The sequence below is a fragment of the Carassius gibelio genome, chromosome A11, assembly GCF_023724105.1.
Source record: "Carassius gibelio isolate Cgi1373 ecotype wild population from Czech Republic chromosome A11, carGib1.2-hapl.c, whole genome shotgun sequence".
Lineage (NCBI taxonomy): Eukaryota > Metazoa > Chordata > Actinopteri > Cypriniformes > Cyprinidae > Carassius > Carassius gibelio.
Window position 1 is genome coordinate 1492349 of NC_068381.1, and position 25904 is coordinate 1518252.

General features: G+C 35.6%; 1 protein-coding gene and 1 long non-coding RNA gene across 18 annotated transcripts in view; one reads left to right on the top strand and one right to left on the bottom strand.

Annotated features, from left to right (window-relative positions):
• Positions 1-25904, bottom strand: part of LOC128021971 (E3 ubiquitin-protein ligase TRIM39) — a 362874-nt gene that overhangs the window by 73158 nt on the left and 263812 nt on the right. For 5 of the 15 annotated variants that reach the window (XM_052609110.1, XM_052609111.1, XM_052609089.1 and 2 more), the window contains 2 exons: positions 1758-2311; positions 1550-1645 (listed from right to left, as the gene is read on the bottom strand). The exons of 3 other annotated variants lie outside the window; for them this stretch is intronic. In XM_052609110.1, the coding sequence (XP_052465070.1) occupies positions 1550-1645; positions 1758-2311 (650 nt within the window). Of the gene's footprint in view, positions 1-1549; positions 1646-1757; positions 2312-2674; positions 2759-2861; positions 2885-3325; positions 3459-25904 lie in introns of those variants that run through there. 7 more of the 15 variants (XM_052609113.1, XM_052609091.1, XM_052609100.1 and 4 more) reach the window with 7 other exon arrangements.
• The window catches only part of LOC128021997 (uncharacterized), a 336783-nt gene that overhangs the window by 48197 nt on the left and 262682 nt on the right, over positions 1-25904 (top strand). The gene's annotated exons all lie outside the window — the stretch shown is intronic.

Consider the following 25904-nt stretch of genomic DNA (forward strand, 5'->3'; position numbering starts at 1 on the left):
ATTGAAGTTTGTTGTAATAAAAACATTTACATTTATTATTTATTGAAAAAGTAAGTTGATCTTACTGAAATCCTCTTCTTCTTCTGAGACTAAATTTTAAAATGTATCTCCTCCTAGAGCTTTCAAGCTAAAACCGGCAAACTCGGGTCAGAGCTTCAGACTGGTCTTATGGATCGTTTATGGATTTCATAAACCAGACTATTAAAACTACCTAAAATCCCATAGACTTTCATTGAGGGGGTGAACATTTTATACAGTAAAACTTAAGGTGTACTTTAGCTGTCTACTGCCATAGCAACGCTTAAAAACTCTCTACTGAGAATGCATGCTAGTCACTTGTTAGTCATGTTAACGTTATGCTAATCACTTTGCTAGTCATGCTATCAACATGTTAGTCACTTGACAATCATGCTAACAACATGCTATTCACTTGCTTATCATGCTAATTACATTCTAGTCACTTGTTAATCATGCCAATGAAATGCTAGTCACTTGCTAATCATGCTAGCAACAAGCTAGCCACTTGTTAGTCATGCTACCAACATGCTAGTCACTTTGGTGATCATGCTAGCAACATGCTAGTCATGCTAGCAGCATGCTAGTTCCCTGCTAAACATGCTAACAACATGCTAGCCACTTGCTTATCGTGTTAACAACATGTTTATAACATGCTAATCACTTGTTAATAATGCTAATGACAAGCTAGCCACTTGCTAATCATACTAAAATATGTTAGTCACTTTGCTAATCATGCTAATAACATGCTAGTCACTTATTAAACATGCTAACAACATGCTACATACATCTTAATCACTTGCTAATCATGCTAACAACATGCTAGTTGCTTGCTAATCATGCTGGAAATTTGCTAATGACATGCTAGTCACTTTCTTATCATGCTTGAAACATGCTAGTGACATGCTAACAACGTGCTAATCATGCTAATGACATGATAATAATGCTGGAAACATGTTAATGAAATGATAGTAACTTGGTAATCATTATTTATATGTCTATTATCTATTTATGTTTTGATAGGTATAATTGCCTTCAAAACTTGTGAAAGTGACGTGACATTCAGCCAAGTATGGTGACCCATACTCAGAATTTTTGCTCTGCATTTAACCCATCCGAAGTGCACACACACAGAGCAGTGAAAACACACACACACACACACACACACACTGTGAACACACACCCGGAACAGTGGGCAGCTATTTATGCTGCGGCGCCCGGGGAGCAGTTCAGGGTTCGATGCCTTGCTCAAGGGCACCTAAGTCGTGGTATTGAAGGTGGAGAGAGAACTGTTCATGCACTCCCCCCACCCACAATTCCTGCAGGCCCGAGACTCGAACTCACAACCCTTCGATTGGGAGTCCAACTCTCTGACTCTCTAGGCCACGACTTCCCTTTCAAACTACTTTAAACTGAAAGATCTCAAATTTTAAGTTTCTTAAAACTACTTAAACATTCTGGCTAGGCCTTTTCAAACCCAAAAGTCTTTCCACAAACTTAACTATCTACTTTTATTCTATTATTTTAAACTCACTTTTCTGACTTCTGCTGAGTGTTTGATGTCTTGAATCTTCTTGATTCTGTTCTGGATCATCAGCTGCACGTCTTTCTGTGTCTTCATCAGTTCAGTCTATAGAGAGAACAACACAGACACATTTATCATAACACAGATTAAACTCACAATATGAAATCAAATCAGATTCCTCATGATATCAGTCCTTTAAAAGAATAATAACGTCTACCTTCTTCTCTTGACTCTCCTCTTCTATAGGAACAGTGTTGTGGTTCTTGTGGTCTGTCTCGGTGCAGAATGAACACACACATGTCTGATCATCTCTACAGAACAGATCCAGAGGTCTCTCGTGTTTCTGACATATATAGTCCTCCAGATTACTCACAGGATCCATCAGTTTGTGTTTCTTCAAACCTGTCACTCTCAAATGAGGCTCCAGGTGAGTTTCACAGTAAGAGCTCTGACACACCAGACACGACTTCAGCGCTTTCAGCTTTTTTTCCTCACAGAAGTCACACAGAACTTCAGTTGTTTTCTCAGGACTTTTCTTCTTACAGTGATCTACGAGCTCTCTGAGTGTGGTATTAATCTTGAGATCAGGTCTTTGCTTGAATGTTTCTTTACAGTATGGACAGCTGCAGGTCTGGCTGTTGTCCCAGCACTTATTCAGACAGATCTTGCAGAAGTTGTGTCCACATGGAGTCGAGACTGGATCAGTGAACACATCCAGACATACAGAGCACTGAATCTCCTCAGACAGTGAACTCATGGAGGATGACATTACTGGAAAGACATTATTTAGGATTAGTGTGAACTCCTTCAATACTGTTTATGAAGAATCCCATGATGCACCTCATGAAGCTGGTTGAATGTAAAGAGTGTTTAGAGACAAAGAGTGCTGAAGAAACTCAAATATAAAGAGATCATGTACAGTCAGCTGGTTATTATTGTAAAATGAACCCAGACAAGCTGATCAGAACCTAAATGTGAAGCTAGTTACATAACCACTTACCTAAATAAATAAATTTATGTACGAGAATTATTCTTTTTAAACTGAAATTATTTGATCTACTTCACATTCCTGAACTGTACATATTCAATATTATAAAAGAAAAGTCAAAGTGTTTTTCTGGGTTATTGACTTACATGGAGGATAACTGTCAATACTCTTTCTCCTGGATTTTCTTGCTGTATGTGAAGATACTGCCATTGTTCTTTCCCTCTTAAAACCTTTTAAAGAAAAATGATAGTTTAACTGGTTAAAATGTGAGAACTGATAGTGATGGAAACACAATCATTTGTTTGAAACAAAGTGAGAGACTCGTAAACTTACTGAGCAATCTGAACTATGACCTGCTGTTTAAAGAAAGTACAAAGTACAAGCTTTATATTTTCCAACAAACATATACATCTCCTTATCAAAAATTAGATTAAACTTTCCACAAAATATATTATATGATCATAAGTTATTGTGTAATGTAAAAGTGATTTTCAGCTGCAGTGAAGCAGGTTTGTGTTCAGTTTGTCTGCAGGTCATTTACTTCCTGTTTTATCTGTTTGTCTTTATGTCGCGTGACAAAATGACAGAAACACCAAACTTTGTTCAATCTAATGACATACTGTTAATACAATTCTGATATCATTTCAGCGCAGTAAACATCTAAAGTATCTGAGTATTTGACACGCTTAAACCTGCTTCTGTTCAACTCATTCCAGTCTGACATAAACCCTACTAAACCAGACCACTGTCATTAGAAACCTGTTCAGGACAATCTCTCTTATATTTCTATCACTTACCTGTGAGTATCAGATGTGTTCACAAGGGTCTCTGAAAGACTCAATATTCAGTTGTTTAAAGAGTTCGATGGTTTCTGGCGTCCATGTTGTTGATCAAGTAAGTTTCACTTTCTCGGAGTCTCTCACTGAACTACAGTGATGTCAGAGCTGCTCAGGGTGTGTTCTATGGAAAGCCAAATGAGTCAGAATTCACATGCTTTCCACATTCAATATTTAAACAGCATTTAAATGAGCACTGTTAGGCGATAAGAGGTGAACTTTTTGCATTTTTTTAACTTTGTGTCTTGATAACATACGTGTGGATAAATGTCTGGATAACGTATGCATGGATAAGCGTACGTATGATAGGTACATTAATAATCATTTGGATTGTCCAATTCTTCCCCAAGGTTGTAATGATCATGATAACAGTACCTAAAGTACACATTTGTCTCCCCTGCATGGGCCCGTCCCTTGTCCAACATCTTATGATCACACTTAACACCGGAGTACCACAGGGCTGTGTGCTGAGCCCATTCATCTACTCCCTTTACACCCAGGACTGCAAGCCTGTGCATGGATCCAAATCCATCATCAAGTTTGCAGATGACACCATGGTGATTGCCCTCATCAGTGACAATGATGAGATGTCTACAGGGAGGAGGTACAGCACCTGACCACATGCTGCACTCACAATAACCTGCTCCTCAACACCAGCAAGACAAAGGAGCTCATTGTGGACTTCAGGAAGAAGAAAGGAGGTACGCACGACCCCATCCACACTAATGGGATGGTTGTTGAATGTGTCTCCAGCTTCAAGTTCCTGGGAACCACCATCTCTGAGGACCTGTCCTGGACTACAAACACCTCCAGGCTGGTCAAGAAGGCTCACCAGCGCCTCTTCTTCAATTCAATTCAATTCAATTCAATTCAAGTTTATTTGTATAGCGCTTTTTACAAAACAAATCGTTACAAAGCAACTTTACAGAAAATTATGTTTCTACAATATTTAGTAGTAGCTAGTAGTTTGTGCACATTTGACAGGATTTTAGAAAAAATAAAAATAATAATAATAATAATAATACAAGACGTAGTCAGCTAGACGATGAACTATCAATATTATTAATTAAGTTATTATATGATTCAGTCACACATTTAGCAATAATTGTTAGTTCTGTTTGTTGATTCAGGGTTAGCATCATCTGAGGTCCTCTGAGGGTCATCTCTTCTCAGGTGTTGTGGATCCAGACTGGAGCTTGTGTAAATCCTAGTTACCACGGGATGTAAATCCCGTGGCGAAACATAGAAACAAAATACAGACATCATTAGCATAGCTGCTGATCCAACAAAGTAAAATTAGTTTAACCCAAGCTAATGAATAAAAAAGCACCTTTGATCAGATGCAACTACACTCACAATTTAAAAGATACATTATTCGAATGCTTGGCGAAAGAGATGTGTTTTTAATCTAGATTTAAACAGAGAGAGTGTGTCTGAACCCCGAACATTATCAGGAAGGCTATTCCAGAGTTTGGGAGCCAAATGTGAGAAAGCTCTACCTCCTTTAGAGGACTTCGCTATCCTAGGAACGACCAAAAGTCCAGCGTTTTGTGACCTTAGGGAGCATGAAGGGTTGTAGCGTGGTAGAAGGCTAGTTAGGTACGCTGGAGCTAAACCATTTAGGGCCTTATAGGTAAGTAATGATAATTTGTAACTGATACGGAACTTAATAGGTAGCCAGTGCAGAGACTGTAAAATTGGGGTAATATGATCATATTTTCTGGACCTGGTAAGGACTCTAGCTGCTGCATTTTGGACGACCTGTAGCTTGTTTATTGACGAAGCAGGACAACCACCTAGAAGTGCATTACAATAGTCCAGTCTAGAGGTCATGAATGCATGAACTAGCTTTTCTGCATCAGAAACAGATAACATGTTTCGTAGCTTGGCAATGTTTCTAAGATGGAAGAATGCAGTTTTTGTAACATTGGAAATATGATTTTCAAAAGACAAATTGCTGTCCAATATAACACCCAGATTTCTGACTGTAGAGGAAGTAACAGTACATCCGTCTAGTTGCAGATTGTAATCTACAAGATTCTGTGTAGTGTTTATTGGTCCAATAATTAATATCTCTGTCTTATCAGAATTTAATTGGAGAAAATTTTGTGTCATCCAATCTTTTACATTTTTAACACACTCTGTTAGCTTAGATAATTGGGAAGTTTCATCTGGTCTCGTTGAGATATATAGCTGAGTATCATCAGCATAACAGTGAAAACTAATCCCATATTTTCTAATAATATTACCAAGGGGCAACATGTATATTGAAAATAGAAGGGGACCTAGGACGGATCCTTGTGGCACTCCATATTTTACTGATGATAAATGAGATGACTCCCCATCTTCTTCCTCAGGACACTGAAGAAGAACCAGCTGTCTTCAGCCATCCTGGTGAACTTCTACTGGTGTGCGATCGAGAGCATCCTGACCAGTTACATCACAGTCTGGTATGGGAACTGCTCAGTGGCTGACCAAAAGGCGATGCAGAGGGTGATGAAAACTGCCCAACGCATTACAGGGACAACACTTCCTGCTATTGAGGACATCCAGAGAAAACGCAGGAACAGCTTTTTCCCTACAGCTGTCTCCTTGCTGAACTCTGCCCTCTGACACCCCTCAACACTACATCTGATTTACAAACAAACAAACAAACAAAAAACAGTAAAATTGTTATTACTTGCACTACTGTCTGTTCATCCAGATCACTGAGTAATCCATTTGCACAATGAAATATTTTCTATGCACTTTACTGTCCACTGCACTATAGTAAATGATGTTCATATATTCATAGTTTCTGCCTATAGTGTACATACACTTTTATATAATCCATCTGTATAGTATGCTCATAGTACACCTATCTGTATATCATGCTGATAGTATTTCAAATCTGTAAATTATGGCCATAATACTGCCTTATTTGACACTGTATATTCTGTTTATTGCACTTCTGGTTAGATGCTAACTGCATTTATTTGCCTTGTACCTTACATGTGCAATGACAATAAAGTTTAATCGAATCTAATCTAGTATTTATTTTTGTTTGTTGATTAAGTTAATTTAGAAATATGTTTGTAACATTTTGTGTTTGGTAAATGGAAGTTTTCGTTTTTTTTAAAGGAACGAGCAAACGGCAGACAGTGGGTAGAGCATTATGTTTGATCAATTGTATTCTTCTCAAACCAACCCGACTTGCCTAAAATAAACAGACAGAGGAGAGTGAGAGCTTTGCAGTTCATGGAGGCGTCAGCTTGCATTTATTTTGTATTTTTTTTTATGAGAGTAAAAATAAAAAAAATACGCCGACATATTTGCTCATAAATGTAAGAGTAGCCTATGCATCATTCGGAACTGCAAATGGTCTACTTGTATTTGTGTGCACTCACAATATTAACTTAACCTTATGCTTTTGTAAAATAAGGAAAACAATCAGGGCTGAGTTTCCCAAAAGTTTCGCAAGCCTAAGAAGTTCGTAAAAACGATCGTACGACTGATTGTTTCCCAAAAGCATCGTAACTTAGCACTTGAAAATCATTGTAGATCTACGAGTGCTCTGGAGTAATCATAAAACACTTAAGTGCATCGTAAGAAGACAGATTTATTTGATCACCTGCAGGACACTCGGCAGATTACACCTTTAGCTTGATTCAAGTGCAATGTGATTATAATATAAGGATTTGATTGTGCTTTATTGTACACTTTATGGCTCGTTTTATTTTTCTTTATTTTTTTATTAATTGATCAGTTAAATAATTAAAAAGAACAGAAATACACATTTAAATTAAATGACTGAAAAAAAGAATAAAAGAAGTAGCTAATGTAGGAAATGCTTCAAAGTCTGGGGGGAAAATATGTCAATGACTTGCTGAAGTGCACGAATACCAGCTAAGTAGCCTATTGGACCTGGAAATAACATCTCTCTCTTTCTTTATAGCCTACTGTATATACATAAATACATTTTAATAAAAGTATGCATTTAGAAGAAGCTTTTATCCAAAGCGATTTACAGTGCATTCAGGCTAATATTTTTTACCTAACATAATATATATTTAAAGTATATTTATTATGTAAAGTATAATATTATACACTATAATATAATATTGTATTGTATTATAGTTATTATATCCAAGTTGTCTGTCTGGAACACAGCATTAGGTTAACGTCAATAAACGATCGTGTACTACAATGAACTTTAATGTGACATTTCAGCACTTGACAAACGGACAGCGACTCCTGAGCAGCACTTAAAGCACAGCTACGTGCGACTGTGTTAAGTGCATTGTTAGGAAACACACGTGAAAATAACGAACGATCGTGAAATTACTCGTAGAAAACGCTCTTAAGGTCTAAGATTAATCGTTATTGAGAAACCCGGCCCAGGATGCGATTTCTGTCCTCTTGGTCTTGAGCAGGAGCGCTTCACCGACATGATAAATAAATCTAGAGAATGCTTTTTGCATTTTAAATTACTATTTTAAAACGAAATAACTCAACAAACAAAAACTCTTTCATTATGTAATCCGAAAGATGCATTTATCTCTAAAGGCACGTACAATGAGGAGATGGCAACTTCTTCAAATTCATTTTTGCAACATTGACTCCGAAGACAAACATCCCGCCTCTAATTTTTATTTATTTATTGTTTGTTTGTTTTTGTACCACTATGCTTAAACTGTGTTTGCATTCAATAGCATATAAAGCAGCATTTTTGTGCCACGCTGAAAAATAACCTAATAAATAAGATTAATGTCATAATGTTTTAAGAATAAAGTAAAAATTACGATAAAAAAATTATGTTATATTGTGAAGTGTTAAAAAAAGTATGTGGCATCCATAATTCTTTTAACTTTTTTGAACAAACTTTTTATTTTCAACATGCATTAAAATATTCATGTTTATTTCGTACTGCAAATATTAAAGAGGAAAACATCACTGATTCATATGCAGCTACTGAACGAATTATCTCACTACAAATTAAAGTGTAAAAAAAGACGTTTATTGTTTGTATTTTATCATAAAATTGACTATGATGACCATGAAAATTAATAATGATGGATTTGAAAACTTTAAACATAATTTCCAAGCATTAGCTTCTACGACTGTGATCATAAGGCTTCAGTTCTGTAGATATCAACACATGAAAAGTAGACTACTATATAGTTACAGACTTATTTTAATAGACATAACACTTGAACATTAAAATGTGTCTGGGTAGACCAGATTCAAAACATTTTCAAATAGGCAAATGTATAAACATATTAATTATTTATCAATATATAAACTATTAATCTGAACATGTAGTGTAGCCTACAAGACACTGCTCTTGTAATAAGCAGCTGTATGACATGAACAAAACAAAACCTGAACTCTGAAATAATAGACATCTGCTGATCATACAATTATCTAGTTTTCAGAAATGAGGTCTAATCTAGTGATTTCTTTCTTTAGAGATGTGTTGATTAACTATTACCAGTAAATTCATATGTGCTCAGATTAAAATTAGCATATATTATCACTGTATTATTTTATTTAAATTGTAACTGTGAATATATTTGGACACTCCATGTTAGTCACTGAATAGACTTTTCATTAACAATTTCATTTCACTATGATGTACTGACAGTATAGTTTTATATAATCCATGTGCATTGCTTATCCTAAAGATTTCCCAATTGATTTTCAATTTTACTAAATGCTGTCCTGATTCCTAACACACAACCAGAAGCAACCTGACCAGAGTTTCCACTTCACTGAAAAGGCCACGGACTTCCACTGACAAACCTTTAAGAATGTTTGCTGCCTCCAAACTGGATCCAAATTGGTAGTTATGCCTAAACACTGGTAACTGAACTGATCTCAGGATACTCACAACACACTGAATCAGTTTGTCCAGTGAGCAGAGTGTCCTCTAGTTTCTGTAAGGTCAGCAGATCTTCCTGATGAAAACCACATCAAGCACCTGATAAAACTCAACTCTGTAATACTCTGTTGCAGTTTTTGGCTTGTATGTGCTTGCATCTGTGCTAAAACGCTTAGGAAGTCGCCTTGGTTCTGGGACTTTGATAGACTCTAGATTTAGAGAATCCACAATCACATTTGCTCAAAAAGACTTTGAAAGGCAACTTCATCTCTTTTGTCTTTCAAGACAGACTGAACACAAGGAATGGCAGTTTCCTGAGCATACACAGTTGTCGCATGGCAGTGGGATTGGCTTTTAGCATGGGCTGTAAACTTTTCAACTGCTTTTTTCCAGTTTCTAAAACCAGTACTCACAAAGACAGGGTCCATCTTAGAGACAAGCATTGTCTTCTTTGAGAGGATTTTTGAACAATAAAAGCATAAAACCCCTTTTAATGTGGTACAGTAATGAAGCCATGGGAACATCTGAAACCATTTTTTTCTGAAAGTGTAGCACATAGTTTGCTCTCGTCTGTACTTTTATAAACTTGGGATCAGGATGTGCAGGATTTAAGCAGGTGATGATTTCTGAATCTTCTCTGTCTCTGTTTTCTGTGCTCAGTTTGTCTCTAACATTAGGCTCATTCTGAAACGGACGTTACAACACTGTTACACACCAAATAGCTCCCTAGTATATTGTGTACAGTAAAGAAAATTGTACATTTAGTTTGTCATATCAAAAACTGTTCCCTATCAGAAATGTTTTATTCTTACCTGCTCATCTGAAACTGCTGTTTGACTATTGTCCTCACCCTGTCCCTCACTGTGATGTACACATATTACAGTTTTAGCCAGTTTTATTGACTGAATGAACTTTTCATTAGTGTTTGTATGTCATTACCTGATCAGATGTTCTTCCCGTCCTTCTTTTGATTGGTTTCATCTGCTGCTACTTTCACATTGGATCTGAATCATCTCATATAAGAACAAAACCACTAAGACATACAACTAAAACACCAAAAACGAACAAATTATTAAACCACACTGTATACAATCTGTTCTTAATATCTATTTAAAATTCTCTATTTAAAATTATATTTTAATTGACCAAGTAATCCTCATTAAACAAAACTCATAAAAATCACAGCATACTTTTAAAGATGTATAATAATCTGATTATCAAACATTTTTGAACATTTCTCTGTTTTCTCACCCGTTTGTCTGAAAGAGCTGCTGTCTGTTGTCTTCTCCCTGTTCCTCACTGTGATGGAGAAAAACAGGAATGTAAAACCTAACTTTACAAACTGCTGTTTTTCTATACTGTTTCCTATTTAATTTTATTGATTAATGGCATCTTCTTAATCACCTTAAAACACCAACCATTTAAAAATAATGAAACCATTTAAAAATAATGAAAATAGAGTTTCATCTACATCTACATATTACAAAATAAGTCCATTATAAAATTACATTAATCTATCAATAATAAATAATGCAAATATACAGATTCATCTAAATTCCCATCAGGGTTACAACAACATCAAGTACCTCAAATCTACAAATCCATATTAATATAACGCAAAATGGAAATATACAGATATAGAAGTACTTCAAATCTACAAATTCATATTAATATCACTCATAAAGAATGTGAATACGTAGATTAAAATTCAGATCAGCATTTCCGAATAACATCAAACGCCTCATATTTACAAATTTACATTAGCACTATTCACAAAATATTAAAGTATTATGATAATTGATTATACATCTTGAGCACTGGGACAGACAGTTTTTTTTTTTTTCTCAGCTTTTGGAGAGTTTAAACAGGTATTCCTCAACAAAATTCATCATGTGAGTGATGTGCTTGGGGTATTCCACACTGAATATGAAATATTGCCTCCATCACATCCATTTCTGCGTTCACAATGTTGACCCCCTCCATATTGATGCTGGCTCTTTTTGCATGGAGGGGTTTTGAAGCTTCATGAAAAACTATAGTCGGAGTTGGCTTTACTGATTCCTGCAAGTTGGAAAAACCTATAAATTATTTGTGAAATAACTTAGAATCTTGCATACTTTCTTCCAAACGATTAGGGATGTGACGGACCATGTTTTACCACGGTGGAAAGGTCCAATTCACTGGCTAGGTTACACACGCAACTCACAAACAATCATGACCACAGAAACTTTGTGATCAATTCAATATTCATTAAATAAAATAGCTTGGATAGCATACTGAAAAACTCAAAAGCATCAATGTATCTGTTTTTGATTTAACTAAACTTGCAGCTTGATTATTGAAGAGACACTACACAAACATTATTCACACATGCAGTTCCTCACTTTCTCTCTGTTGTTCATTTAAATAAAAATGCTATTTGTTCAAGCTACATCATTTCTGTATCTGATTTAAAGCATGCAGAAAGCTAGATCTAAAGGCTGGTTGCTAAAAAAAAAAATGTATCAGTGCTTTTTTTGCCTCCAGTCTTTCATTTCAATTGTGCAAATGTTTTTGTGAGAAACTGAGCAGCCCTCTCTCAATTTTAACATCTTTGTATTTCTCCTGATATTACAAAACAACTGTCAATAAGAGTATTCTGCAAGAGCAAGACATTTTTATTTAATTTTGTTATCACATTCACAGAGCTACATGCAATCAAGTGATCGTGGCTGGCAATTCTTTAAAATGATGGCATCTCAAATATCTGCTCGTCACAATGAACGTCATACAGTTTGGAACTCAAGTTCAGATCATTTTCTGAAGCATCCAAAATCAAAGTACTTCTGCTGAGATTCTGAAGTATGCTTACAATGGACACTTCACTACTCCATGAGAACACAGGAGAGGATTTATGAATGGCAGGGAAGCAATGCAACTGAGGTTGTAAAAAAAAATGTAAAAAAAATAAATGCAAAATGTCTCAGTTCACATTACTTTAATCTCCGATCTCCGTGTGCAAGTGTTTTGTTTGCATGTATGTCACTGCAGCAGCACATTAAACTTTAATTGTAATTAAACTGACTGGAACTACCTGTGAATCAAATTATTTTAATGCACACCTTTTAGCCAATCAGAATCAAATATTCAGACAAACCATGGTATAAATAGATTTATTAGAGTAACCATTCAACAAACCAAGCAACTAATGGTTGTGTTAAGGAAAAAAAGAACAGTTTTTGTCAGTTTGCTGAAGTAAAGAGTAGTGTTCCTGTGGCTCAATTGGTAGAGCATTGTGCTATTAAACGCAAGGTCAGGGGTTCGATTGCCCGGGAACACATGATAGGTAAAAAAATCGATAGCCTGAATGCACTGTAAGTCCTGTCTGCTAAATGCATAAATTTAATTTAAACTGTTCAGAACTTGAAGAGCAGTCTCTAGATTAAGATGAAGGTCCTTCCCAAACTGCATCTTCAATTCATGCAGCAGCTACCAAAAAAAGAAAGAAAGAAAAATTCATTAAAACAATTTTGACAAAAAAAAAATTGAAAACGCAGTCGAAATACTAAACTGAAAGGAAACTACACTAAAAACAAATACTCACAAGCTGTGGAACCTGAAGAAATGGGAACATGTCCATGACCTCTCATGTTGATTTTGTCATTAAATCAACTCTTTTAAAAAGAGCGCATCTCATTAGATTTTTGATATGTTGGTGTAGTCAGGTTGTCTTTTACATAGTTCAGCATTTATCACAGTAATGTGCTCCTGAAAACTTAATTGATCTTCTCTAGTATTTTCCAGGTTTAATATAATCTGAAAAAAGTAGTAAATAACACAATTCCTATTGTTTATCTACAATCTCCTTGCATTACTGGTCAATAACCAAGCAATTTTAACACATTTGAGTGAAGAAGGATAAAACAGACGAACCTCCTGGGACTGGGTGGAAACCGGATTATCAGTACACAGGAGAACTGGAAAGTTTGCAGTCTTGCATCTTTTTGTTTGCTGAAATGAGCAAAATACAGTTCATATAAGGAAAATATTTAGAAGTAACATAGCACAAATAACTGAAAATCAATTATCAGTAGAATTAAAGCATTCATTCACCCAAAAAAAACATTCTGTCTCCATTTACTGGTTTACCTTTGTTGTTCCAAACCCACATAACTTTTATTCATGGATGTCAAGAATAATAAAAAAACTTGATTTGGCCGTATGTCTCATACTGCAGATTAAAAACTAATCTTAGGATCAGAAAACACAAAATTTAACAGTTTGCAACAAGCACAACAAAACTTACCGATGTAAGGAAACTTGTGACACGGTCGGTTCAGGCTCTTTCGTGTTTTAGTGTAAATCCGCTGTAGAAACATTGACAACTTAATTACTAATGGGTTTAAAGCTTATAAAAAGTAAATTACTTGAAAATATTATTTCTCTGACTTACCACAACAATATTTCTGTCAGACCATCAGTTTAAATCAGCAGACGGGGATCAATCTCTTCTTTACCGCTGGAATTCAAAAACGTGCACTGCACTCGCCAGACAGCGCTGCATAAATATGCTCGCGCAAATGCAAACAAATTGTTTACTTTGTAAAATAAATGAAAATAATGAGTTTATTACTTTTTGTTTATGTTTGGGGTTCAACAGATAAAAACAAATTTATCCATAAAGCAAAACTGTTAAATTGTGGTACGTCATAATTTCACATAAATGACAAAGAATGAAATTAAAGAGCAGCAAACAAGGCTATAAGTAAGGGACCCTTTACATATTGCATCTTTTTGAGCTCAAGTTCGTTATTAAAAATGTAGGCGCACAGTATGCGCGCTCCTAATGGAAGAGACCCGTGTTCATTGTTCCAGAATCATTTGAGACAGTTTGGGGATCGCGAATCATTTGAATCAGTTTGGGAGTTCTGAGCGGGATCATGAATCATTTGAGTCAGTTTGGGAGTTCGTAGCGGGATCGCGAATCATTTGAGTCAGTTCGGGAGTTCGTAGCGGGATCGCGAATCATTTGAGTCAGTTTGGGAGTTCGTAGCGGGATCGCGAATCATTTGAGTCAGTTCGGGAGTTCGTAGCGGGATCGCGAATCATTTGAGTCAGTTCGGGAGTTCGTAGCGGGATCGCGAATCATTTGAGTCAGTTCGGGAGTTCGTAGCGGGATCGCGAATCATTTGAGTCAGTTCGGGAGTTCGGAGCTGGTTCGCGAATCATTTGAGTCAGTTTGGGGTTCGCGAATCATAGCTCTATATGGATAGGCATTTTTAACTAATTTAGTAGCTAGTTATAATTAAGTTTTACGCGCATGTTTAGGTGTGATATGTGAACTGTATTTTTTGTTTTAATGATGGGCCTTTTAACAGTATTAAGTGTATTCAAAAACTAAACAAATCGTGCCTAAAAAGTGCACGCATCTAGGCTAATGTAAAGTTACATGATGAACTCGTGCGCATGGCGCGTGCGCATTTTGAGTGCGTTCTTTCACTGCATTATTCAATGTATTCAAATGCATTTATGAATTCATGTGAATGATCACAAAATTCAAGATATGGGGGTTAGAAAATGTATATATTTATATCATTTTACGTAGTTAATTAATATCACACGAAGAGTGTCATCTCAGTTTTTCTCCAAAAATCAGTTACTACAAACAATAATTTAATTACAAATACAAAATGTTGCAGAATAATGTAATTTATGAATGAATAATAGCCTAAAGAACCTTTGTGCCAAAAGGGTTCTTTCTTGTCATCATATAACCTTTTTTAGCATAAAAGGTTCTTTGGAGTTGAGTAAAGAACCCTATGGTTCTATATAGAACCCCAATGAACCCTTTTTTTCTAAGAGAGTAGAGATGGAGGCGGCAAAGAAAACTGGGGAGTAACGGCGCTGTTTTTGGCAAAACATGATTTTGACGACTTCATTAAGTTTAATTAAAAGATTTTTCATTTTGAATGAATTGTATCTTATTTTTGATCAATGTTTTATCAATCAATTGCCCGTATTTAATAAATAAGAAGCAAATATATAGCAGATAATGTAATAAGGCTCCAGCATGCTTGCATTGCACATGAACTGGAGGACGCCGAAACTCTGCTTGTGTCTCACAGATTTGAGAAATATAGACTATACATTACAGAAAGCTTGAAATGTCTACTTTTAAACGGAAATATTAAAAGAAAATAAATTGGCTACTCTTATTATGTAATCCATATGAAATGTGCATTTCTCTCTGGTGGCGAGTCCACATGGTCAACTTCATCTCAGCAGCGACACAGAAAACACCAGTTTATTACTAAACAATTAAATGTCTCCTTGCTAATTTAGACACATTCATAATCACTACTTTAACCAGTTCTTTGTGGCAAGCCTTATGTGTGCGGTCATAACGCTTATTATCGTGTAGGCTATAGCCTAATTAAATTAATATAAAGGGGCGATTTGTCCACGAATGGCTTAAATGAAATATCCTGTATCACCTCACTGTTGCAAATGTCCATCTTTAAAGTATGAACATCATTTATCCACACATCCACCCACAAACAAACTTTAGTCAAAAATCGTCAGACACAATGAAGAACACATCTTGATGCATAGAAAGAAAAGCTACAGGAAAGTGATGCTTTGTGTTTTCAGAGAGATGCGGTCACCAAGTCACTGAGATGTAACTTCTGGCCACCCAGACTTTGACTTTCTGTAACACAGAGTTTAAACAGAATGTTTTTGTTTGTTTGTTTTTTCCACGATGACAAAATTAATTCTACACCTTACACTGTTGAGATGTAATGCATGGTATGGACACTGCAGTTATCCTGCAGTTATATTTTTAAATGTAAAAAAGAATTTGGTAATTAATGCAAATGTTTCAATTGCATTACATTATTTGGATTAAAGTTACATGTAAAAAAAATAAGAAAAAAATAGATAGATAACATTTTAAAAATATAAAGGTTTTGAAACAATGAGCAGCTTTGTTACAGTCAAGCATGATCAGTTAAAAGATTAATAATGTAATTTAGTTTTTCAGAAAAATATGGGTTTTGAAAAACGTTTTAGGTGAATTCACAGAAACTTTGACTTTTTTCTTCATTAAGGGCAGAAATGTTCAGTGTTATGAGCACCAAATAAATAACAGCAGTGGAAATGAACATATAAAATGAATGAGCACACAAAACAGGTAAGGTCACAGATAAAAATTATCATTAACTTGGAAATAACTGACCATAGTTCACTGAAAAGAACAATACTCTAAAAACTAAAGGTGCCTCAGAAATCCTTTTGAGTGCTCGAGGAACTAAAAAATGTAAATCTACAAATCAGCCACAGTATATTCAACTAAAATTGTAAAAAGAAAAAAAAAATATTTTCCCCTTCAGATTGCACCTTTATCTGCCTTTGTGTGATTTTAAATATATATCGTTCTATAACTTAAATACTGCAATAACTAAAAATAGTTTTATTGAAATAGACTAAATGTTATATCATTTGAAGGTGGATAGTTTCCCTTGAAACTTTAAAAATATTACTGAACTAAATATGGCTCAACACGCTAATTTTAACAATCAGTACAAGAGTAATATTTAGATTTATTAAATTTGTGGGACGAAATGGAGACTACAATCACAAGAGCACAAACAATCATTTTTAGTCAGCTTTACTCATTATGTTCACTTTAAGTCATTGTAACTCTCTTCTTTTACTTTTCTGAACTATTTGTTTTTGTTTATGTCATTTTTTTAAATAGTTACACATCCATGTGTAATTTACACATAACTTACATTAAACCATTTTTTATATATAATTTTCTCTCAGAGCATCCAGTATAACTTACATGAGTTCTCTTAAAATCTCGAAGGATTAACAGAGCAGCACGATGTAAGTATTTATTTATTTGACATTGAAATAACTGAAATATTTTTCTGTTCTTTTTTTTTTTATTATCTTCTGATAAATCCTAGCCTTGCCGAACCTGTTACATGATGATCCTGCTGTGCTGGACTTTATATGATAAAAGAGGTAAGTCTGAGTTTGTGCACGTGTGTATACATATATATAGTGTACACACACACATTACATACACTGTGTGTGTTATTGTTATAGACATTGTGCATTTAATTACTCCACAACCATTAATCAATTCACTAATATGACAAAAAATAGTCTTGAGCTTTGCTGACATCTGATGGACAAAGTTTGGTACTGCACCTAAAACAAATCCTGAAAGCTCATTTTTTAAGATATCAGTTTAAGATATAAGTTTAACATGTTTTATAAAATATTTTCTATAATAAAAATGTTGTCATAAACTAAAACCTCTATAACATTTCTGTTTCACTTAAACTTTTTTTTTTTCAGCTCAACAATGAACTGCCAAGGTTCTTCCTTAAGGGGGGGGGGGGGGGTGAACTGCTATTTCATGCATACTGAGTTTTTTACACTGTTAAAGAGTTGGATTCCCATGCTAAACATGGACAAAGTTTCAAAAATTAAGTTGTACGTTTGAAGGAGTATTTCTGTTCCAAAAATACTCCTTCCAGTTTGTCAGAAGTTTCGGAAAGTTTTTTTCGAGTATGGCTCTGTGTGACGTTAGATGGAGAGGAATTTCCTTATATGGGTCCTGAGGCACTTCTGCCGGAAGAGCACGTGATAGCAGAGCAATTCACTGATCAGAGCAAGAGCAAAAAGTCACAAAAGGAGTGTTTTTTTGATTGCCAGGGCAAGACAACCCTGCACAGATTACCAAAAAAAAAAAAAAAAAAAAAAAAAAAACAGCATTAAGGGACCAGTGGATGGAGTTTATTTTTACAGAGCATCAACGGAGTTGTGTTTGTGTTTGTTCCCTGCATTTGGAAGATGCTTGTTTTACAAACAAGGCCCAGTTTGACAACGGATTTGCACATCGTTTATTTCTTAAGGATAATGCAATCCCAACGAAAAAGGGTCACGATCGTGTGTTGGAATCGCAGGCGGTGAGTAAAACTGCTTCAAATATCTCTGTGTTGTTAACTTAGCTATCAGTGCGTAAGCACATCAAGTAAACAACATGGGATGTTGGCATCAAACTGCACTTTCCACATGTACACTTAAAAAAAAAAAAAAAAGACGACATAAAGTGGAACTTAGTCATTTTCCAAAACCGCTAAGCAAATATATACAGTTTCAGTACATACCACATAGAGACGCCTTTGCTGATGCTGCTCTTGTTAAATTTCAGCCTCTGGATCTGATTCTGGATCATAAATAAACGGCTGAATCTGACTGTTAGCCATGGTTTGTTTTGGATTGTTTTTTTCCTCATGGTAATGTCACAGCTTCCACATGCTCTCAACGCAAAAGCTTACTGGCGCTGGTGATTCTTTAGCTCCGCCCACACGCCACGCCTCCAGCCGGTCGTGTTTTTCCGGGAAAAAACGGTACAGACTATCTTTCTCTTATAAATATAATAAAACTAAAGACTTTTTGGAGTTATGAAGGATGCAGTACTACTCTATAGGTACTCAAGATTAACAGGATATTGAGTGAAAACCAGCATTTCACCCCCCCCCCCCCCTTTAAAATGTGTCCAAACTTATTTCTGTGCTCCAAAACTTCCAATAAACTTCCATATAAGGAAGTTTAATGAAAGTTTTATTCACACTGACGTTTTTGTCCTCTAAATACCTCAGAGTAATATTTTGAACTGGTGCTCAGGGTTAAAGTCATTTAGGGGACTGAAAGTCCTGCCCTGTCGGGGATATAACCCCCAATAACCAAAACTAGCAAGTACAACCCTCGAGAAGTGTGATAAGATTACCAGAGCCGTTCCTATCGTGAAGCTGATGGTCAAATATGTGACAGACTCTTTAAAATGTGACGGTGAAAGTCGAACAGTATCTAAAAAAGAGGAGAAAACAGACTTGAACCAGCACAAATATTAAAGTCTTTTTAAACTACTCATGACCACCTTTACTTTTTTTGAATGCTCTGCTAAATACAACTATTCTGAAAATCAAGCAGTGCTTGTTAGGGCCCGAGCACCGAGGTGCGAGGACCCTCTTGTATCTGCTTTGTTTTTTATTAGGGCCCGAGCACCGAGGTGCGAGGACCCTCTTGTATCTGCTTTGTTTATTAGGGCTCAAGCCCGAAGGGGCGAAGAGCCCTATTGTTCTTCTAAGGATTATTCTTATTATTTTTTTTATTTTTTATTTAACCTTCCGGGGGTTTTTAGGGGCCTTAACATGCTCAAAAACTCTTGAAAATTGGCACACACATTGGAATCTGCGGCCATCAGGATGCCGCAGAGGCTGGGACCCGGGCGTGGCACAGGGACTCTACAGCGCCCCCTGGAACACCTTCAGAAATCTTGAACCATAGCTCACACAGACTTGCATGTATTTATATGAAACTCGGTACACTTATAGATCTCATTGAGCCGAACAACTTTCACACTTTATGTCATAGGCTCCGCCCAACAGGAAGTCAGCTATTCAGGGCTGTTTGAAAAAAGCATGCTCTGGAATTTGAAATACTCCTCTGAGGTTTTCAACCCGTTCGCCACGAAACTCGGTGAACATGATCTCAAGACATTGGGGACGAAAAATTGCGAGGGGATTTTTGATATCTTGAACGGTTTGCCCGTAGCGAGGCGTGGAAATTATGGCGAGAAATGAGAAACAGGAAATGTCTAATAACATCCACATACATTTCCTGAATTTGATCAAACTTCATTGGTTTGTTCGTTGTATGATACCGATCGTATATATGTGACTATTAAGAGTCAACGTTATAGCGCCACCAACTGGCAGCAGGAAGTGAGTCATTTTCAAAATGTTTTGAATTCAGCATCTTATTTTTACTCGATTTACTTAAAACTTCATCAGAATAATGACAAAACACGGCCGATGTAAATCTGTTGTGGGGATATTGATATCTGATATGGCGTTGCCATGGCAACGTGTCAAACTTGAATGTTCTGTTATGATGAGTTTGAGGCAGACACCAACCTCAGATTTACATGAAACTAAAAACACATATCAGTATTAGTGATAGCTAGACAATGGGAAAAGCTTTTAAAAGGGCGTGAATGAGGCATGCTATAGCGCCACCTTTTGTCAAAAGTGGGGGGTTTCGTTTTAGCTACAGACACCAAACTTGGTACATAAATTGTTCTTATCAAGACGGACAACTTTCTAATTCACAGTCATCAGCTACGACCAACAGGAAGTCGGCTATTTTGATTTGAATATTTAAATTGAGCTCTGATTTAATGCATTCTCCTCAGAGGAAATGTTCACTATACTCACCAAACTTTGTCTACATGTTGAAAAAACATTGAGGAACTTAAATTGCGAACGGATTTTGGTTAGCTTGAACCGTTTTGTCGTGGTGATTTTTTGAAATGACAGTAAAAAGGGAATCATTAATTGTCTTGTATTTTTAAATTGCAGCTTCCAAACACTTAAAAAAAATACATCTTCATACAGAGATCAAATCATTCTGAGGACATATGCATAGTTTCATGACCTTACAACACTGTATGATTAAAAGAAAATTAAAAAAAACTGTCAGACATCTCAACTCACTCTGTCCCTCTGTTTGAGCAATGTATGTGTGCTGACTGAGTGCATGTGTGTGTGTGAGTGTGTGTGTGTGAGTGGGGGATGGGCATGAGCTGAGTGGCAGACACAATGAGAGAGAGAGAGAGAGACTTAATCATCTCTTTAATCACTAGAAAAAAAAATGTATTTTAAATTGTTATTTTTTGTTGCTGTTGCTAACATTGCTGTTTTCATTACAGCTTAAGAAATCTCTTAGGCCTTATCCTTTTCTGACAGTTTCAGGAATTAAAAACAAAATTCTAAAAATACTTATTTGTGCTGCAAATAATAATTTCAACTCATTTGATACTGACCTATTCCATCCTGTGACATGACATGTATCTACATTTTTAAAATCTCATGGATGTAACAGTAAAACTGTTCAGTTCACAGATCAAGACTAAGCTTCTTTCACAAATGCTTATAAGTCATTAAAGGATTTAATAACACTGTAAAATAATGTCTAATTTGTTAACATTAGTAAATGCATTGGTAACACTTTATAATAACTGCACTCATTAGTAAATAGTCAGTTTATGCTTTATAAAGCCTTGTCCCAATATTAATAGTCAGTAGTAAGCAGTTTATAAATACAGCTATAAATAGCTTGTTCTTGGTTTATAAGCACATTTATTAAAAAGGAGAGTAAAGGGTCAGTTATCTTCCTATGAAAAATAAAAAAATTAAAATAAACAAACAACAACACAGATTGATACAGAACTCAGAAATGTTATTGTGGATTTATGATCAAATCAGCCTGTAAATGAATCATACTCCTCCAAGAAGACACAAGTAGTTCACACCAAACTTTTTCAACATGATGCCAATATACTGAAGATGTTAAATTGCGAATGGGCTTAAGATACCTTAAATGGTGTGGCCATACCGATTTATTAAAGTAACATAAAAAAATACAATAGTTATTTTACTATATCTTTATCATTCTTCATTCCAACTCTTCATAATTTTTTATATACGTAGAAGTCATCATTTGAAAGAAGCACAGTAAGTTTCATAGCTTTATCATGTCCAGGAGCCACCATAAAATTAAAACTATCATAACATATAAATCAAGCTTGCAATTCTTAGTACCAATAATGGCCACCAGAAGGCGCTATAGGATTACTTTTAAATAATTATTGTAGAAACGAATATGATTTAAATAATTTATAGAAATCTTTCAAAGAAAAATATGTATTTTACTGATAAAATTACCCTCACTTAATTAGAATAATATGCTGAAGTATTGTGAAATACTGTGTATTAAGAATAATTCTTTATAGGCTTTATGGACAGATAAGTTTGGAGTGACTCTTGAAGGATCAGTACCACATCCTCTTTTACCACTGTTTAAAGAATTTATCTTACAGAACAGTTGCAAATTAATTTTGGATGGTGATTTTTTGAAATAACAGTAAAAAAGGAACCAGTAAATGTCTTTTATTTTTTTAAGTGCAGCTTCTAAACACTTCAACAAAATGTACACATAGAAGACAAGTCATGCTATATGCATAGTTTCATGACTATACAACACTATATGGATGAGAGAAAATTAAAAAACTACCATACATCTGATGTCACTCTGTCCCTCTGTCACTGTGGGTAATGTGTGTGTGTGTGTGTTTGTGTGTTAAGTGTTTGTGTGTTAAGTGTGTGTGTGTTAAGTGTGCGGCTGAGTTTTTGTGAATGTGTGAGAGAGGGGATGGGCTTGGTGTCAGAGAGAGAGAGAGAGAGAGAGAGAGAGGGAGGGAGGGAGACTTAATCATCTCTTTAATCACCAGCAGAAAAAAAATAAGCAATTTTGTGTTGTTGTTGTTTTTTCATCATTACAGCTTAAGAAATATCTTAGGCCTCAACATCAACTGTTGCTGCTTTATATAGCCTTCTCCCAAAATTAATAGTCATTAGTAAGCATTTTATAAATACAGGTATAATTAAATTGTTCATGGTTTATATGCACATTTATTTTGAGGAGATTAAAGGCTGTAATCTAACTAAAAAAAAAATAATAATAAAAAAATAAAAAAATAAACAAACACAGAACTCAGAAACATTTATTTCAAGATGCAATAAAAGAAAACTGTACACTATATATATATATATATATATATATATATATATATATATATATATATATATATATATATATATATATATATATATATATATATATACAATTGCATAAGTTTATATAAAATTTTTATCAAGTGTACAGCTAATAATAATAATAATAATAATAATAATAATAATAATAATAATAATAATAATGCATTTTACTTAAGGCGCCTTTCAAACCACTCAAGGTCACCGTACAACAAGGAACAACAGTAACAATATTAAAACAAAAAATAACAGCAAATAACAATGTCAATAAAAAACCGCAATAATATTAGAATAGCACAACATATTGTGGAATACTATATTAAGACTTTATATATAGGCTTTATGAACAGATAGGTTTTGAGAGATTCTTGAAGTACTAGCATCACCTCCTCTTGTACGACGGTTTGAGGAATATATCTTCCAGATAGTACCGCCGCTCCCTATATGCAGAATATACGCAGTCTTCGTAGGGCACCAACTCCCAGAGGGGGCACCATCCCAGTAGCTCAAAAAAAATAAAACATGCGCCATTCTCCCATCCGCGCTCGCAACCGCTCGGACATTTGCGGATGAATGTTCGTAATTGATGGATGGACATCTATGCCCGGGTAAAAGACATCAGCAATCCGGCACAGAGAAAAGAAAAATAAAGTAAAAAACAAAACAAAAACAGGCATAAATTTGGCTTGACATTGGACATTCGAGAGTCTCAAATTTAGGGACCTTCTCTAAAGTTACATGTGATATTGTTATACACTTTTCTAACATCAGTAGCATTTGAAGAGAATTACTTAGTCATAAAAACAACTGTAATTGTTCATCTACGTGACAGCTATAATGCACAATTAAATTGAATGTTTGATATTTATTAAAACAAACTGTAAGTCATATATAAATTATGCTACTTTTTCACATGGACTCAATAGCATTTGAGGAGAAAGAATTGCAGTCATAAAACAATTTTAATGTGTTAATTTAGGTGTCAGCTACAATGCACACCTTATACATTTATATATATATTAAAATAAAGTGTTACTAAAGTTATATATATATTGTTCTGTGTATGTGATTTCAAAGTCTAGATGGGTCGGATTAACCCTTTAACTGCCGTATCCCTTAAAACTTGATTGCCAGAGGGTTACTGTAAATGCTTATGCCCGCTGGGCACAGTTTTCCCGATGCCACCGGGGTGGCGTTGCACTGACGGCTTGAGCCCGCCATCGCTGCTTGCAGCTATATTTATTATTATTATTCTTCTTCTTCTTCTCCCGAATGAATCGCATTTTTGAGGGCTTTAACATGCTCAAAAAGTCATGAAACTTTGCACACGCGTCAAACCTGGTGAAAATTTTCGTCTGATATAGGATTCAGAAGAGGGTGTGGCAAAATGGCTCGACAGCGCCACCTATGCCAAGAAAATCAACAGCCTTCAAGCTATGTTTCACTTACATGCACGAAAATTGGCACACATATGTAACACACCAATACCTACAAAAAAGACTCTTGGAGCGAAATTCTAAACCCAACAGGAAGTCAGTTATTTTTAATATTATGAGCATATTTTGTGTAATTTTGGTCATTTCCATGTGTTGTATTTTAACGAACTCCTCCTAGAGATTTCTTCAAATCAACACCAAATTTGGTATGCCTAATCTAAAGGCCTTTGCGATGTTAAATTGCGAAGATCTTGAGTTTTCGTTGAAGGGCGTGTCCGTGGCGGCCTGGCGAATTTCGATGATTCGCCATGAAAAATGAAGTTGCTATAACTCACACATACAATGTCCAATCTGCCCCAAACTTCATATGTTTGATGAGACTCCGAACCTGAACAGATTGACATGCCCATATTCAGTTATAGTCATAGCGCCACCTATTGGCAACAGGAAGTGACATATTTTACGCTGCGACGAACTACTCCTAGAAATTTTATGACATCAATGTCTTTTTTGTGGTCAGTCTAATCTAAAGGCCTGTGCGATGTTCAGTTGTGAAGATCTTGAGTTTTCGTTAAAAGGCTTGTTCATGGTGCCGCGACGAATTTCGATGTCTCGCCATGGGAATTAAAGATGTTATAACTCAGGCAAAAAATGTCCGATCTTCCCCAAACTTCACATATGTGATAAGAGGCCTGGCCTGAACAGATCTGCAGGCCAATATTCCACCGGGTGTGGCAGAATGGCTCTATAGCGCCACCTATACACTTTCAACGGAGTGCGCCTCGAGTTATGTTTCACGTACATGTACAAAAATTGGTACACACATGTAACACACCAATACCTACAAAAAAGTCTCTTGGTACGAAATCCGGATCCCAACAGGAAGTCGGTTATTTTGAATTTTCCCTTCAAAATTGGTGTTGTTTTTGCCATTTTCAGGGGTTGTACTTTAACAAACTCCTCCTAGAGATTTATTCAGATCAACACCAAACTTGGTCAGTGTAATCTAAAGCCATTTGCGATGTTAAATTGCGAAGGACTTGAGGTTTCGTTAAAGGGCGTGTCCATGGCGGCCTCACAAATTTCGATGTTTCGCCATGAAAAAGGAAGTTGCTGTAACTCAGACATATAATGTCCAATCTGTCCCAAACTTCACATGTTGGATGAGAATCTTGACCTGAACAGATCTACATGCCCATATTCATTTATAGTCATAGCGCCACCTATTGGCAACAGGAAGTGACATATTTTACACTGCGACGAACTACTCCTAGAAATTTTATTACATCAATGTATTTTTTGTGGTCAGTCTAATCTAAAGACCTGTGTGATGTTTAGTTGTGAAGATCTTGAGTTTTTGTTAAAAGGCATGTCCATGGCGCCGTGACGAAGTTCGATGTTTCGTCATGGGAATAAAAGATGTTATAACTCAGGCATAAAGTGTCCGATCTTCCCCAAACTTCACATGTGTGATAAGAGTCCTGGCCTGAACACATCTGAAGGCCAATATTCCATTGGGTGTGGCAAAATGGCTCGATAGCGCCACCTATAAACTTTCAACGGAGTGCATA